Source organism: Ochotona princeps, chromosome 2, assembly GCF_030435755.1.
Source record: "Ochotona princeps isolate mOchPri1 chromosome 2, mOchPri1.hap1, whole genome shotgun sequence".
Classification (NCBI taxonomy): Eukaryota; Metazoa; Chordata; class Mammalia; order Lagomorpha; family Ochotonidae; genus Ochotona; species Ochotona princeps.
Window position 1 is genome coordinate 23,199,819 of NC_080833.1, and position 17,958 is coordinate 23,217,776.

At 42.8% G+C, this 17,958-nt stretch overlaps 1 protein-coding gene across 1 annotated transcript in view; it reads left to right on the plus strand.

Moving 5' to 3' along the window:
- The window catches only part of KHDRBS1 (KH RNA binding domain containing, signal transduction associated 1), a 45,996-nt gene that overhangs the window by 16,090 nt on the left and 11,948 nt on the right, over nt 1–17,958 (plus strand). Inside the window, exons 2-9 of the mRNA XM_004591628.3 lie at nt 2,615–2,736; nt 3,481–3,597; nt 5,710–5,856; nt 8,189–8,322; nt 10,960–11,161; nt 11,646–11,713; nt 12,240–12,298; nt 14,695–17,541. Of these exons, the coding sequence (XP_004591685.3) occupies nt 2,615–2,736; nt 3,481–3,597; nt 5,710–5,856; nt 8,189–8,322; nt 10,960–11,161; nt 11,646–11,713; nt 12,240–12,298; nt 14,695–14,792 (947 nt within the window). The 3' untranslated portion in view covers nt 14,793–17,541. The remainder of the gene's footprint in view (nt 1–2,614; nt 2,737–3,480; nt 3,598–5,709; nt 5,857–8,188; nt 8,323–10,959; nt 11,162–11,645; nt 11,714–12,239; nt 12,299–14,694; nt 17,542–17,958) is intronic.

The following is a 17,958-nucleotide window of genomic DNA, read 5'->3' on the forward strand; positions in this document are numbered from 1 at the left end:
GGCGCCCATATGGGATCCTGGTGCGTCAAGGCGAGGACTTCAGCCGCTAGGCCACTGTGCCGGGCCCAGTCCCTCTCTTTAACTCTTTAAAATTCAGTAATGTTTAAAGGCAATAACATGTTAAGAAATTTTCCTGGGTGCTACGGTATTTTTATTGAAGATGCATTTATGTATTTATTTGAAAGTCACTGAGAGGAAGACAGAGATCTTCCATCTGCTGCTTCATTCCCTAAATGGCTGCAGTGGTCAGGGCTGGAAAGGTTGAAACTGAGAGCCAGGAGCTCCATCAGGCTCACTCACCTGGGTAACAGAGGCCAAACCTTGATTTTCTTGGGCCATTAGCAGGGAGTTGGATGAGAAGTAGAAAAACCAGGACAGGAACCAGTATTCATAAGAGATGCCTGTGTGACAGGTGGTGGCTTTACCTGGCACACCTTAGTGCTGATCCCTGGGTGCTAAAGTTTTATGAGCTAGAACTATCTTGCTCTTGGAATTGAAAGTTCCTTAGGGAGTAGTGTTATGGCATGGTTTGTTAAACTGCCTCCTGTGATACTTCATGGGAGCAGTGTTTGAGTCCCAGCTCCCTACTTGTAACCCAGCTCCCTACTAATATGCCTGAGAAAGTGTTGGAAGGTAGCCCAACTGCTTGAGCCTCTACCACCCATGGAGGAAACCTGGATGGAGTTTCAGGCCCCTGGGTTTGGCCAGATCCAGCCCTGGCATTTTGGGACCATTTGGGGAGTGAATCACAAGATGAGAGATTCCTCTCTGTCTTTCAAATAAATAAAAATAAATCTTTAACTGAGCCCAGCTGATGACTTAGTCACTAAATCCTTACCTTGTAGGCACTAGAATCCCATAGGGGTGCCAGTTTGTGTCCCAGCTGCTCCCCTTCTCTTCCAGCCTCCAGCTTGTGGCCTGGGAAAGCAATAGAAGACAGCCCAAGGCCTTGGGACCCTTCACCTGTGTGGAAGACTCGGAAGAAGCTCCTGGCCTCAGATCGGCTCAGCACTGCCTGTTATGTCCATTAGGGCGTGAACCAGTGGATGGAAGGTCTTTCTTTGTTTCTCCTCTCTGGAAATCTGCCTTTCCAATTAAAAATTTTTATTTATTTTTATTGGAAAGGTAGATCAGATTTATGCAGAGAAGAGAGGCAGAGGGAAAGATCTTGCATCCGCTGGTTCACTCCCCAAATGGCTGCAATGAGCTGTTCAAAGCCATGAGCTTCTTCCAAATCCCGTCATCCTTTGCTGCTTTCTGAGTACACAAGCAGGGAGCTGGATGAGAAGTGAAACAGTTGGGACACAAACTGGCACCCATATGGGATCCTCGTGATTGCAAGGTAAGGATTGAACCATCGCACCAGGCCTTAAGTTACTGACTTTTTAAAGATTTATTTATTTTTGTTGGAAAGTCAGATATACACAGAAGAGGAGAGACAGAGAGGAAGATCTACCATCCATTGATTCACTCCCCAAGTGGGCACAACGTCTGGAAATGTACCAATTCAAAGCTAGGAACCTGGAGCCTCTTCTGGGTCTCCCATGTGGGTGCAGGGTCCCAAGCCTTTGGGCCATCCTTGACTGCTTTCTCAGGCCACAGGCAGGGAATTGGATGGAAAGTGGGGCAGTCAGGATTAGAACCGGCACCTATATGGCATCCCAGCACGTACAAGGTGAGGAGTTTAGCCACTAGGCTACTGCACCAGGCCCAGTTCCTGACTTTCAAATAAAAGATACGTTATTTGAAAGGCAAAGTTATAGAGAGGAAAAAACAGAGTGAGCTTCCATTACTGAATCATTTCCAAAATGGCAAAACAAAAACAAAAAGAAAAAAAAACAGTGCTAGTTTGTGCCAAAGCCAGGAGCCTTTTCTGGATCTCCCACATGGCTGACGAGAGTTCAAGAACTTGGGCCATCTTCATTTTCTTTTCCCAGGCCATTGGCAGGGAGTTGAATTGAAAGTTGAGCTCCACGACTTGAAGCAGCATCCATTTTGGATGTTAACACTGCAGTAGCGGCTTCACCCTTTGGTACCACAGTGCTGCTCCCAGACTTTTTGTTTGTCAAGATGTACCTTTCCTCTTTTTCCTGGTGTAGATTTTTGGTTTTTTAGTGCCTTAATTTCCCTGTTCCTCATCTCAGTGCATTAGTTTTGTTAAATCTAAATCTTTTAAAAATTTTTTGTATTGGAAAGCTGGATTTATGGAGACAGAGGGAAAGATCTTCCGTCTGCTGGTTCACTCCCCACATGGCCACAATGGCCGGAGCTGGCTGATCCAATGCCAGGAGCCAGGAACCTGGAACTTCTTCCAGGTCTCCTACACAGGTGCAGGGTCCCAGAGCTTTTGGGCCATTCTCCTCTGCTTTCCTAGACCCGTAATCAGAGAGATGGGTCAGAAATGGAAGAGCCAGTACACAAATCAGTGCACATATGGGATGTGATGCTTGGGGGTGGAGGATTAGCCAGTTGAGCCAACACGCTGACCCAAAATCTATTTACTCTTAACTCAGGTAAGTTTGTCTTCATTATGTGGTATTCCATGCTATTGCTTTGATGGACTTGGAAATTTTCCTTTATTTACCAGACCAAAAATAATTTTTTTCCTATTCAGAAATTGAGAAAATTCAGAAAGAATCAAAAAAGGATGATGAGGAGAATTACTTGGATTTATTTTCTCATAAGAACATGAAGCTGAAAGAACGGGTATTGATTCCTGTCAAGCAGTATCCCAAGGTAGGACAAATTATGCCCCTCTTTTGAGTTTCTTTATGATGTGGGTGTCATTGGCTATAATAAGGACTTCAGAGGAGGGTGACAAGGCAGAAATTTAAACTTGTAAAGCTACTCTTATACTCACACTTCTGTTTCTGGTAATTGAAGCATGTATACCTATAGCTAATAGCATAGCTATATCAGGGAGAAGGAATAATCATCTTATTGTCAATGAGTTATATATCATTTTACCCAAAGGTTTATGGAGGCTCTAGGTTAAAGGGGGAAGAAAATTAAACTCCTCAAAGTTACTCATAGTCTAAAGATTGGCCTGAACTTTAAATAGAAAGGAAATCATTTTTCTTGCTCAAAATTTGATACCTTCTCCTCCTCTTTCTCCTTTTTAAGAAAAATATAATTTGCTAACCGTACTACCAAGAAGTGCTACATGTCTGTTGTGAAGTCACTGCCTTAAAAATGTCATGTGCCATATGTTAAAATGTTTATGTATGTTAAAATAATTAGAGATAGAGTATGTTATGGACAGCGCACCAGCCTGCGTCAGGAAACCCACTTCCAAGTCTAGGAACTGCATTTCCTGGTTGAGTTTTATCAGCACAGCTTTAGTATATTCTTCAATAAAATGGGAATAGTATTACTCTACCTGTTTTACAGGGCTTTTGAAAATCAAATGAGAATGCAGGATATATGTGGAATTTTTAATGGGAACATGTGTGTTTAGAAATGTGTTTTATTTTCTGTCAGTTCAATTTTGTTGGAAAGATCCTTGGACCACAAGGAAATACAATAAAAAGACTGCAGGAAGAGACTGGTGCAAAAATCTCTGTGTTGGGAAAAGGCTCGATGAGAGACAAAGCCAAGGTAAGCTCACGTTAGTGAGACAAGAGGATAACTCGATGTCTTCTTGCTCGGAGTCCAGGATGGAATGCCTTGGAAGCCACTGATTTATGTACAGAATGTGACTCTTTAAGTTTCTGTTGGCTGTAAGAGGTTGTAGATGAAATTAGCTAATTTGGTTGACAGGAATTGATAAACTCATCTGTGAAAACTTGTAAGTGGAGCCAGGTGTTGTAATGCCTACAGCTTAAAGAGACTAGGACATGGACGCTCCCCTTTTCAGTAACAGGAAAGCGTGGGAAGAGTTACCATTGTGGATGAGTTTGAAGACTGGTAGTTTTATGTTTCATGTCCACTTGGACTGGGAGGCCCCATGAAACAGCTTGTGATCCCAGGGTACCCTAAATAGTCCTGACAACAGAATCTGAGGCATCGGTCTTTTTCTATGGCATAGCCCCTACACTGTGAATTCTTTATAATTGCCAGGAAACTTCCCACTAGAACAAAATTGTTCTAGCCTTCTGTGGTCAGCTTTTTAAAGGAGACATACTTGATACCACTGAAAAGCTTTTTTTTTGAAGCTGGCATTGGAACAGCAGGTTAAGCTGCTGTCACCTGCAGTGCTATCATCCCATATGGGTGAGTCCCAGTTTGAGTCCCAGTGTTCCATTTCTGAGTCAACTCCTTGTTAATGTGCCTGGCAAAGCAGCAGAAGACGTTCCAAGTGCTTGGACTCCCTGACATTCATGTGGGAGACCCAGGTAGAGTTCCAGGCTCCTGGCTTCTGCTTGGCCCAACATTGGGCATTATAGCCATTTGGGGGAATGAACCGTTGATAGAAAATCTCTCTAATTGTGACTTTCAAATAAATCAATCCTTTAAAAATTCTTGAAATTTGTGCCCGGCGGTGTGGCCTAGCAGTTAAAGTCCTCGCCTTGAACGCACCGGGATCCCATACGGGCACTTCCACTTCCCATCCAGCTCCCTGCTTGTGGCCTGGGAAAGCAGTCGAGGACGGCCCAAAACTATGGGATCCTGCACCCACGTGGGAGACCCTGAAGAGGTTCCTGGTTCCCTGCTTCTGATCGGCACAGCACCGGCCGTTGTGCTCACTTGGGGAGTGAATCATCGGACGGAAGATCTTCCTCTCTGTCTCTCCTCCTCTCTGTATATCTGACTTTGTACTAAAATAAAAAGTAAATCTTAAAAAAAAAATTCTTAAAACTTGCCCTTTCAGGCCTCTTTTTTTATAACCTAATTAACCAGCATGATTTTTCTCCAGACCTTCTTTTATCTACTTAGATTTATCTGTCACTAGCTGTGTACAGTAATGGCTAAAGTATGTTATTCTAGCTAATGAGATTTGCGCAGGCTTTTCTTTACTCTGACCTGGCTTTTTTTCCTCCGTAAGAACTCTACAGCATTTAAGCAGATCAGTAGAGTTGATGATTAACAGCTCTACCTGGGATTTGAAAACAAATTCCTGGCTATAAGTATATGAATGCATGCAAATGCTTGGCAAGTGGTTGTTACAGTGTATAAATGTCGAGGGTTTTGTTTTTTTTCTTAGCATTTTATTTGAAAAGCAGAAAGAGAAGGAGTGCTTCCATCTGCTGGTCTGCTTCCCAAATTAACGCGATAGCTGGGGCTAGTCCAGGGGAAAGCCAAGAACCTGAAACTCAGTCTAAGTATGCCATGTAGGAAACAAGAAAACAAACATTTGAGCCATTACAGCCACCTCCCAGAATATGTATTATCAGAAGTCAGAATTGGAGTGGAGCTAGTACATGAATGAGATACACAGGCAATACTGGGGTGGGGTCCAAGTAGTGTGTTTTTTTTTTTTTTTTTTTTTACTGCTGTGCAATATGCACACCCCGTTTTTGTTTTTACACTTTCTCAAAAGAGCTCCAGTCAGTTCCCCAGGAATTAAAGACAACAGTTAACTGCTTACAGCAGACCAAATACAAATTCAGTGGATTGTGTATGTTATTATTTTCCAGGGTTTGTTCCTTCTTAAGCTTTGCTATTTTTCTTAGACATTGAGATTATCTCTTATTGTCCCTTCAGCCTGGAGATAAAAATGTTTTTTTCCCTTGTCCACACGGTGTGACGCTTCTGTACATTTTTCCATAGGAGGAAGAACTGCGCAAAGGTGGAGACCCCAAATATGCTCACTTGAACATGGATCTGCATGTCTTCATTGAAGTCTTTGGACCTCCGTGTGAGGCTTATGCTCTCATGGCACACGCCATGGAGGAAGTCAAAAAGTTTCTTGTGCCAGTAAGGAAATCCATAGTGTCTATCTTCTAAGTAAGGGGGATGGCAATCTTGGGCTGTTGTGAAAGCAGGATCTCTGCATTGCCTGAAATTGTGTGCTACATGTGTGTTTATTTGTATTTCATTAATCATCCATATTCGCAAGGCACTGTGCCACAGGGCTACTCTGTTCATCCTGTCTAATGTGACTTTCCATTGTGTGCCATATCTGGTGTTGGTATTATGGATTCACAGCTAAATAGTCTGATACTGGTGTGGAACCTGGAGGGTATGCTAGGAAAGCCACTAAGGTGGGCTCTGAAATCTGGAGTCTATAACACCAGAGAGTATCCAGTGGTAATAGATTCAATTCTGACGTGGTTGCCCTCATGGGTTTCTTGTCAAGAGAGTTATTTTATTAGAGTTTGGTTTGGAAGAAGCATGGTTGTTACACACTTCACTATTGATAACATTAAAATGGATTGGTGTGCAGGTCCTTTTAGATTGTAACTGAGGCCCAGGAAGAGTTGGAATAGGCTGGAGTATCTGTCTTGGCTTATTACCACCCCGTCAATTATCACTTTGAATGGGTAGTGTTTGTCAGGATTGCTATACTATTGTTATATGTTTAATATTAATCTGGAACCTTAGTAAAGATTTGGAATACTATTGGTTTTCTTGAATGTAAAATGAAAGATTTGGAACTAAATATGTCAGAGAATGTTGGTATTGGTAAATTAAAAATTGATAGTTTGGACCCATAATATTGAATTCCAAAGATTCCAGTACAAAAGTCTGAACAGTGGGCTAGCGTTGATTATTTGGTTTGCCAATGGGAGTCTCAGACAATAATGATGTGTAGTGTAGTGTAGAAGCAGGTGAAAAGCTAAGGGAGACATCTTTGTAATACCTAGAATCTTATGTTATGAAGCTATTTCCACCTGAGAATATATACATTCATGAAGTATTGAAACAAAATCACTGTCAATAGGAAATCTGTGGAAAGGTTTGCAGATGGCAAATGACTGTTTTTACTTGTAGTGAAGGGAAAAATTGTCAGCCTGTATTTGCATCCCAGTCCTAAACATCCACTTTCCTGTTAGAACCATTAACTACCAGTGAAGTTTTGCTCACTCTAGAAGGAACACTAGACCAGAAGCTCAGTCTTCAAGTTACCTTTTCATTTTTCTGAGCCTCAGATTCCTGTTTGTCCCAAACCCTTGTTAAATATCTGGTAGGTGCCCAATACTGTGCTACCTGGGCAGTTTCTGTGTGAAGTTTCCTGAAGAGCTCTCAGTAAGAAGAAAAACATGGTATAAAGTGACGTGCAAAGTGCTTAAGTAGGGAGAATTATCTGGTGCTGTGGAACGAACTGGTATGGAGAAGACATCAGGGGAAGTTTGTCAAAAGAAATAGTGTTTTAGGTAAGCTTTGCAAGAGTTAAAGAGAACCTTGGGTATATTCCATCACCACCCCTATCCTTTCCCCATCCCTGGGAAAAAAGTTATAGCTTGCTGATTCAAAGCCTGAATTTTGGAGAAAGTTAATACATAGTTCACATCTGGAATCTGTCACTTAGAAGCTCTGTGTTCTTTTTTTTTTTAAGATTTGTTTACTTTTATTGGAAAGGCAGATTTATAGAGAGAAGGAAAGAGAGAGAAAGCTCTTCTGTTTGCTGGTTCACTCCCTAAGTGGCCACAAAGACCAGAGCTGAGGCAATCAGGAGGCGGGAACCTCCTCCAGTGCTCCCATGCAGATACAGGGTCCCAAGGCCTTAAGTCATCCTCTAGTGCTTTCCCAGGCCACAAGCAGGGAGCTGGTATTCGGGAAGCGGGGCAGGACATGAACCTGGTCCCAAGCTGTTTCTTATGCTGGCTGATTTATATTTGCTGAATCTGTTTTCCCAGTTAACAGAAATGGAAGTCTGCCTACTTACTTCAGGGTCATTTTGAAGATTAAACTGAAAAATCTTTATAACGCTTATTCTTTAATGCCTAGTTCATACAGCTCCATTAATGGTAGTGGCTTTTATTATTCCAGGCAAAGGAAATAATTTGCCAAGGATGGGTATGTGAAAATCAGGGTATGAACTGCAAATTCTAGAGGAGGTTGTATATGGACGGTGGCTTGCAGGGACCACATCATGAAGAGCTCTGCCTAAATAATGGTGCATCTGACATCAGGACTTTCCTCAAAGAAGTGACAGGCAGGGTGCTCTTTAACTTCAGAAAATGAGTGATCTGGGCCTTTAAGCTTTTTAAGCACTTCTCAGCATCCAAGGCTCATGTGGGCGAGATGACTTCACAGTAAAAGGTGAAAGGGTTGTACAGTACACCTTGTTATCTCTCATTCCCAGGATATGATGGATGATATCTGTCAGGAGCAATTTCTAGAGCTGTCCTACTTGAACGGAGTTCCTGAGCCCTCTCGTGGCCGAGGGGTGCCAGTGAGAGGCCGAGGAGCTGCACCTCCCCCCCCACCTGTTGCAAGGTAAAAATAATGGAGACAGAAATACAGGGTCTGAATTGACGTCTAGTGCCTTTGTTCTCTTTCAAAAGTATGGCTTTGACTTCTATTGTGGGAGGGCTGGGATTCATACATTACACTGAGAATAAAACTGTAGATCTTGGGCACTTCGACCATAGTTAAGTGTGCTATATGACTGCTAAAACCTTTAGTCTCTTGATGTTGGACAGTCTTAACCATTTTTGGTTTTGTTTATTTGTCTTTAGGATTTATTTATTTATTTAAAGATTTATTTTATTTTTATTGGAAAGGCAGATTAACAGAGAGAAGAGGAGAGAAAAAAAAATCTTCTGTCCGCTGGTTCACTCCCCAAGTGACCACTGTGGCTGGAACTGAGCCAATCTGAAGCCAGGATCTGGCAGCTTTTTCTGGGTTTCCCATGCGGGCACAGGGTCCCAAGGCTTTGGGCCGTCCTCAACTACTTTCCCAGGCCACTGCAGGGAGCTGGAAGGTGTGGAGCAGCCAGTATACGAACCTGTACCCATATGGGGTCCTGGAGCATGCAAAGCAAGGAGTTTAGCCACTAGGCTACTATGCTGGGCCCAGATTGGTATATTTTTACTTGAAAGGAAGTGTTACAGAAAGAGAAGGAGAGACAAGAGAGAGAGAGATCAGTCTTTCATCCATTGATTCACTCCTCAAAAAAGGCAGCAGTGGCCAGAGCTGGGCTGGTCCAAAGCTAGGTGCCAGGAGCTTCTTCCAGGTTTCTTACATGGGCACATGAGCTCAAGCAGTTGTGCCATCCTCTGTTGCTTTTCCATGTGCATTAGGAGGGAGCTAGATGAGAAGTGGAGCAGCTGTGATTCAAATTGCCAACCATATGAGATGCTGGTACCGCTGGCAGAAGCCCAACTTGCTGTGCCTTGGCACCGACCCTACGTATTTTGTTTATAAAGGTTTATTTATTTATTTATTTATTTATTTTAAAGATTTATTTTATTTTTATTACAAAGTCAGATATACTGAGAGGAGGAGAGATAAAGAGGAAGTAGAGCTGCCGGGATTAGAACCAGCGGCCATATGGGATCAAGGCGAGGACCTTAGCCACTAGGCCACACTGCCGAGCCCCAGGTTTATTTATTTTTATTTGAGAGAACTTCTGTCTGCTGGTTTACTCCCTAAATGGCCACAGTAGCTGGGCCTGGGCCAGACCAAAGTTAGAAGCCATGAACTTCTTCCAGGACTTCCTCGTGGATGACAAGGGCCTCAAATACTTCCTTCCACTTGAGACATCTTTCTCTGTTTTTCCCAGGCCATTAGCAGGAAACTGGATTAAAACTACAGTAAGAAACACTTCAGCTAGCATCCCACTTGGATGCTGGTGTTGCAGGTGGCCTCTTCACATGTTATGTGTTAGCTTTTTTTGGGGGGGGTGTTTTTAATGTTACTGGGAGTTTTTTTTTTTTTTTTTTGAAAGGCAGATTTTACAGGAAGGGACAGAAAGAGAGGTCTTTTGTCTTTTGTGTCCTGGTTTGCTGCCCAGATGGCTGGAACAACTGGTACTGAGCTGATCCAAAGCCAAGAACCAGGAACTTCTCCAGGTCTCCCATATGGGTGCAGGGGCCCAAGAACTTTAACTGTCCTCAGCTGTTTTACCTGGCCATAAGCAGGGAGCTGCATTGGAAGAGGAGCATCCAGGACACAAATTGGCATCCATATGGGATGCTAGTGCTGTGGATGAAGGATTAGCTTGATATGCCACTGCATTTTTAAATTTTTTAATGGCTGCCCTTAAGATTTAACTTTTTTTTGTTTTTAAGACTTATTTAATTTTTATTGGAAAGGCAAATACACAGAGAGAATGAAAGAAATATCTTCCATCCACTGGTTCACTCTCCAAGTGGCCACAACAGCCAGAGCTTAGCTGATTCAAAATCAGGAACTTCTTCCACGTCTCCCATTTGGGTGCCAGGATCTCAAGGCCTTGGGCTGTCCTCTACTGCTTTCCTCAGCCACAGCAGGGAGCTGAAAGGGAAGTGGAACAGCCAGGACATGGACCAGCACCCCTATGGGATCCCACAGATGCAACGAAGGATTTACGACGACGCTGTCCCACTGGGCCCAGTGTTTTAACTTTTTGTGACTGACCTATATAAACTAGGCCTTCTTTACCTGCCCAAGGATTGTTCTGTTTTGGAATTTGAAGAGCCTTCCAGTGTAGATCCCTTTCCCAATTGCATGTGCCTGTATGCTTGACCAGTGCTCTATATAAAGCATGATAAAAATCTATCTAGAGTTTGGTGTTGTGGCAGTGCCGGTTAAGCTGCCACTTGGGATATTAGCATTCCATATCAGAGTTCTAGTTCAAGTTCGGCTGCTCCACTTCCCATTTTGCTTCCTGGTAATGCACCTGGGAAAACAACAGAAGATTGCCAAAGTGCAGCCAAGTACGAGATGGAGCTCCTAGCTGCTCACTTCAGGCTGTCCTGGACCTTTCGGTTGCAGCAGATAGACGATATCTGGCTTTCCCTGTATCTCTAGATATCTGTCAGAAAATAAAGAAGTAAATCTTGTAAAAATCTATCTAGCTCTACATTTTGCAAGCCAATCTGAAAATGGAAGTGGCCTGTTTATAATATAAGATGAATTTTCTCTTTGCAGAGGCCGTGGAGTTGGACCACCTCGGGGGGCTTTGGTGCGTGGTACCCCAGTGAGAGGAGCCATCACCAGAGGTGCTACCGTGACTCGGGGCGTGCCACCCCCACCCACTGTGAGGGGCGCTCCCACATCAAGAGCGCGGACAGCAGGCATTCAGAGGATACCTCTGCCTCCACCTCCTGCCCCCAAAACCTACGAAGAATATGTAAGAATATTTTGAACAAAGTGCTACTTCCTAATACTTACAAGATTGCCAGGGAAGATTGATTGACAAATTCTTGGCCCTTTGTGCAGGGTGGTGACTGGTCTTTAAGATTTGGAATCTATTCATGAAATGAGTGATGAACTATGAGCAGAGTTCCCATTTGGGCTTGATTATCTTTTTGGAATAGGCGGGGTGTAAGCTGTACCTCACTGTGCAGTGTAAGGAAGCTGCTGCTTCTGCCAGTGATACTAACGCTCAGTTTTGTGTTACTTCCTGTCTCCACCTGTCCTGAACTATTTTGGTTGGGTTGTTTTTTGTTTAGGTTCTGGGTTTTTTTGTTTGTTTTTAGTAACACATTCTTTTAATTATTCCTCAGTAGGTATTAATAATATGAAGGCAGTTTTCATGTCCTGTTAATCTGAAAGGCTGTTGTGCCCACAGGAGGTAATCAGTTCTGACTTTGCTTGTGTTTTATGTGTTCTAGGGATATGATGACACATATGCAGAACAGAGCTATGAAGGCTACGAAGGGTATTACAACCAGAGCCAAGGGTAAGTCAGGCAACAGGACTGCTGTTTGGGAAGCTAGCAATAGAGTTGGGAGAAGCTTAGTGTGATTTGGGAGAAGTGTGGCTCTGCTGTTAAGGCATATCCTCTGCTTTGGGTGTCTGTGAGCCACACAGTTAGATGTACAGGTTTGGCTGACTCTGAGTTTTCTAATTAGAAATTAGAAATCTAACTCTGAGATTCTAATTAGAAATCTGGGAAAAGCAGGTGAAAGATTTCCAAGTTGTGACTACATGGAAGCAAAGAGAGGAAATAATCTAAATAATTGTTTTTGTATTTTAAAAAATCACAGCTACATCAAATTGTATATGGAAAGAATAGCTGTTTATGCTTCTGTAGTGAGCACTGTAGAGTATGTAGTGTATATGGTGTTTTAGAACTGTTTTGGAGTGTAGGGATAGGGCAAAATGAATAGTTCCTTGTGTTACACAGTGAGATGGCAGAAGCATCTGAAAGGTAGAACTGAAGGTTGTTGCTGTGAACTTTCTAACACTCTGGCTTTGGCTTGCAGGGACTCAGAGTATTATGACTATGGACATGGGGAGGTTCAAGATTCTTATGAAGCTTACGGTATGTATTTCTGTGGTGGGACAGATTACACAAGTAAGAGTCAGGGAGAATGTTGGTGATTGATTATTGGGAGTCAGACACATCTGAAGAAAAGCCTTTAGAAGGCCAAGGTGTTGGTAGATATGATAATAGGAGTGCCCTCTTACTTGAATTCTATGGTTTCTGGGACAGAGAGGGACTACTAAAGTGAGGTGGGGATCCTTGGCAGGCTAAGTAAACATCTTGGTCCGGGCTCAGCTTCAGCCTGGCCTGCTTGCAGCCGCAGACTTCCTCAAGCTCAGACTGATTCTGTTAGGGGACAGTTAGTCCTGGATTATGTTTACGACCTCTCCTGCTGATATGTAGACCACTTTAGTATATAAGAACCTCATCTTATGCAATTCTAGTCCTCTGCTTCACATATGTCGAACGTTAGAATCTTGGGCCTGGCATGGTAGACTAGCATATAACATCTTCACCTTGAACACGCTGGGATCCCATGTGGGTGCCGATTCTAATCCCGGTGGCCCCGCTTCCCATCCAGCTCTCTGCTTGTGGCCTGGGAAAGCAGTCGAGGACAGCCCAAAGCTTTGGGACCCTGCACCCGTGTGGGAGACCCAGAGGAAGTTCCTAACTCCTGGCTCCAGGTTGGCACAGCACCAGCCGTTGTGCTCACTTGGGGAGTGAATCATTGGATGGAAGATCTTCCTCTCTGTCTCTCCTCCTCTCTGTCTATCTGACTTTGTAATAAAAATAAATAAATCTTAAAAAAAAAAAAGATAAGTCTTTTGAAAAGAATTTTATTACAGAGAAAATGCTAGCTGAAAGGGACCTGGATGGCAAGCAGCTAGTCAGACCAGGTTGGGGGAAGAGTATTCCCCTTCAGATCACATCAGAGGCAGTAGGGGCTGCTGCCCAGGACAGTGCCAGCGGGTCAGGGCAAACCAGCTGCTTGTTGGCTTAGACAGCTCAAGCCTTGGTCCCAAGGGAGCCAGAGAGGCTGGCATGGCGGCAGGACCAATCTGCCTTCATGAGCTTTGGTGAAAACATGCTGCTCAGGTGTGGCCTCGAGAGCAGGTGATGATCCCAGGTGAGTGAGCCCTCAAGGGAATGCCGCAGCAAGGGATGCAGACAGTGATTGCTGTGATGTGAGGTATTTGCAGCATACCAAAGGGCTTAGAGCGAGTGCTTGGCAAGGGGCTCAGCAGTTGACAGTTCATCTTAAACATTGGTTGAGTTTCCTCTTACCCCATCTACAAAAGAGGAGCTTCTTAGGGCCTCCCTCAGACACGCTGCCTGCAGTTCCTTGATGTGGTATTGAATAGCCAGACAGCTGCTTACCCAAGGAAGCAGTAGAATTCAGTGGTCCTGGACAGTTGCCATCAGTAACACTGCACCTCTGTGCTTGCATGCCGCTGCTAAGGGTGTTTCCCCCACCCGGGAGGCAGGACAGAAAGGCCTCTGTGTGTGCTTGACTAAACTATGTTTCTGTTTTGCTGAGGAAAGGACTGAACCAAAAGAGGCCAATCCTTGTGTGATGTTGTTGTGGTTAATCTATTCTAATCTCTGTCCTTATAAGAAGAATTAGAAAAATAACCTACATGTTACCCAGAAGCCATCTGGACAGTGTGTGGGCATGTGTCGTATACTGAGAGTCGTCTGAACTGCGTTCTGTGCGACTTGCAGTTTAAGACAAAGAAGTATGAGAAGTATGTCGGGAAGGAAGTGCATATGAACTAGTGGGAAGGAAGGACGACAGTGTATCTCATTATTTGAGAGTGTAAGCCATGCTCTTTGGCCTCTCTGGAGCATTGTCGTGAGACAGGTGCTTACGGGATCCTCCTTAGCAGTTCTGTGAATGCAGTATTTGTGTGACAGTACCCTCCACTGGGGCAGTGAAGCCCAGCTCTGCTGTTGGTAGGGGGCCTCATTAAATGTGGCGCTTGTTTGCTGCTCCCAGAGAGCCTAGGAACACTTCACAGGAAACTTGCCTTACTGTCAGCTTCCAATGTGAAAGACTTCTAGAATTGTTGTCACCTTATCTGAAGCTGCCTGCCAGAATTGCTCTGGAAATGGGAAAGGCTGTTGCAGGCTGTTGAGTTTAATGACTCCCTGACTGTCTCAGGTCCTCTGTTGGGTTAATGCAGGTTAGGAACTTGGATTGTCAGTCGATGTGCCTCTGGAAAGCATCATGGCTGAGCATTCTGTAGTGTTCAGTGCCAGCCTTCTCTGGGCCATTCCCTTCCTCACAAGACTACTCAGGAGGGCCACCCCAACTGAGCAAGGAGCCTCCAAGAAGGTGTCTGGATGCTAGAAGAAAGGCAGGGTTTGGGGTGCTCTGTACCGAGTGACTGACCCTGCTCAGCCCCAGATGCCTTTGGCTCACATCTGATGAATTGTATTTGCTTTCTTCACAGGCCAAGACGACTGGAATGGGACCAGGCCATCTCTGAAGGCCCCTCCGGCTAGGCCAGTGAAGGGCGCATACAGAGACCATCCATATGGACGTTATTAAAAACAAACAGGAGGGGAAAATAGCAGTTATGAGCAAAGTTGTTACTGATTTCTTGTATCTCCCAGGATTCCTGTTGCTTTACCCACAACAGACAAGTAATTGTCTAAGTGTTTTTCTTCGTGATCCCTTTCTTCCCACCTTACTCCATTCTTAACTCTGCATTCTGGCTTCTGTATGTAGTGTTTTAAAATGAGTTAAAATAGATTTAGGAATATCGAATTAATTTTTTTAAGTGTGTAGATGCTTTTTTTTCCTTTGTTGTTTAAATATAAACAGAAGTGTACCTTTTCTAATAAAAAGTTGAGAAAAAAAAACACAAACCTGTTAGTTTCAAAAGTGACATTGCTTGCTTAAAGGTTCTGAAGTAAAGGCTTGTTAACTTTCTCTTAGTTTTGATTTGAGGCATCCCGTAAAGTTGTAGTTGCAGAATCCCAAACTAGGCTACATTTCAAAATTCAGGGCTGTTTAAGATTTAAAAAATCACAAACGTTAATGGCAGTAGGTGCCACCATGCAAAAGTGAGCTCAGACGTCTCTAAAAATGTTTCCTTTAAAAGCACATGGCGGTTGAACCTTAAAGTTAAATTTTAATATGAAAGATCCTCTTGAATTAAATAGTTGATGGCAATTTTTTAATGTTAATTGATTAAAACAACAACAACAAATTAGGTTTGTAAAACTGACTTTTTCATTATGTGGGTTTTGAAATCTAGCCCCAGACATACAGTGTTGAGAGATACTTTGGGGGGAAGTAGGTTCTGAAGAGGTCAATCGAGGGAGAGGGGCCGGCCACCTGACTTGAATTTGATGGAAGGCTTTTGAGCCAGTCTTTTGATGATAGTACCAACTACTAAAATTTCAGTATTTAAAAAGACAAAGTGTTTTGTCCATCTGAGATTCTGCACTCCATGAAAAACTCACTTGGACATTGGGGTCAAAAGGCAATGATTTTCTTGAGTTGACGATTGTCAATTTTGAGCTGTTTCCAAAGTAGCCAGTCAAGTATGTCTCAACACTAGCATGATATAAAAAGGGACACTGCAGCTGAATGAAAAAGGAATCAAAATCCACTTTGTACATAAGTTAAAGTCCTAATTGGATTTGTACCGTCCTCCCATTTTGTTCTTGGAAGATTAAATGCTACATGTGTAAGTCTGCCTAAATAGGTAGCTTAAACTTCTGTCAAAATGTCTGCAGCAGTTTGTCAATAAAGTTTAGTCCTTTTTTAATCAAAGTAAATGTGATGAATTGTCATTTTTTTGGGTGGACAATAAAATAATTTTCTATTTCAAATAAACTTAAATTAATTCTAAAGTTAATGGGCTTGTTAAAATTTGGAGACATTCTTAAAAGTGGTTGGGGGGTTTATTTTAAGTTTACCAAAAAAAAGTTTATTGAGTTGTTAAGTTTTAGTTTAAAAATAACCAAAGCTTTTTCACCCCCTGGAAGTTGTTGAAAGCAGTTTTATTCAATCATATCAAAAGTTATCATTTCTGGAGAGAAGAAGCCAACTAAGTCAGGACCGGGGTTGGTTTCCATGCATAGGTCTCAGTATTTAAAGTGCCAGCTACCCTAGTTGATATCTTCTGTAGAGTCCCTAGGTGGCCCTAAAGAGTGACATCAAATCGTCTGTGACTTTGGAAAAGGATATAGTGCCTGCTTTTAGATCTGGCTATTCAGCAAACTTTGGATGCCCTAAAGGGTGTCCCTTCCAATCCTTGAAATGCTCTTAAGTACTCCACTGGGCTGGGCTGGATCTGGCCTGCTAGGCTGGCTCTGAACTCGCTCCAAAGAGACCAAGACAGGAAATGATGGAATTGGTGGCCCTGCTTCCACTTTTCTGTGCTAATTCTCAGGGTTCTCAGGTCTTCTCTAAGAGAGCCACCTAAACTGCTCGGGGGTGAAAAATCCTCTTGTATGAAGTGCCAAGCTGCCTGTAGCAGTGCATGATGGGCATTTTTTTTCTTTTTAAAACACACCAACAAAAAAAAATGTATTTGTAGAATGTGATAAAGTGTAAATAACTGAATTTTCAACCATGGTTTGAAGTCAGCTTTCAGGGCATTATGTCTTGTTTTGATGAAAAGAGATCACTCTATACCCCCCTTTTTAAAGGAAAATTATCGCAAGAGAATCAGGATGTGTAAAGCTAACATGCATCGCAAAAAACCAAAGGTAACCTAAATGTCTGATTTTAATAGCACATATTTCTCTTTTATATAAACTGTGACAGCAACTTGCATAAACAATTCTCTAGCTGTTAATTTTAATGTTAAAACTTTGCAAAACTTGTTTAATAAAAGTAGCTGTAAAAAGAAAAACCATATGCTGCCGCATAAATTAGCCATAACTCTTAATAATCCTGCCCATCACAAGTGAACTGTAATGTAACCTGGGCACATAGTCTGACATCTTAAATGACACATTGTAAAATTTCAATGACTGTAGATTAGACCTTCTGCACCCCAAAGTAAAGCTTTCTGCTCAGTTACTTTAAAATGTACAAGGATGAACCCCTATAGGTCCCCATATTGATATTCACAATGAAATGTTACTTAAAATTTCTCAAAAGTTGCATGTTTCTCTCCTGTAATGTGTAAACTGCATGCAGGATCTCTTTATCTTTTATTTTTTGTGTCTTTTTGAAACTTCCTCTTCAAAAGACTGATCTCTTCTTTCTCAATTTTCAGGTGACTGACAGCTCCATAGGCACCTGCCAGAATAGGATCGGTGATGAAGATGGACAGCAGGTACGTTGAGGTGCCTCCAGTCAGGGATTGTAGGCTGTGAATAGCCACCCAGTGGTGGACTGGGGGGTGCTCGGTGGACTGATCTTTTCCTACAGGCATTCATTCATCCTTAGACCATCACTAGACTTGTGTATTGGTTTAAAGTCCATATTAAATTTACTTTTGTAGTGTCAACTTACATCTGTTGAGTTTCAATAATTTATCCTGTCAGTGACCTGAGGAGGCAGTAGTTTGCTTTGAGTTCATTAGACACAACGAAGTGACTAACATGAATAAAAGGGAATGTATTAGAAAGATGATGTTAGGGACTCACAAATTCAGTGTGAAGGCTAGGAAAGCTGGCTTGAGAATTGCAGTGACAGCAGAAAACTGGGACAATTTTCATAATTGGGAGGCAGGGGAGTGCTTGACTGGATG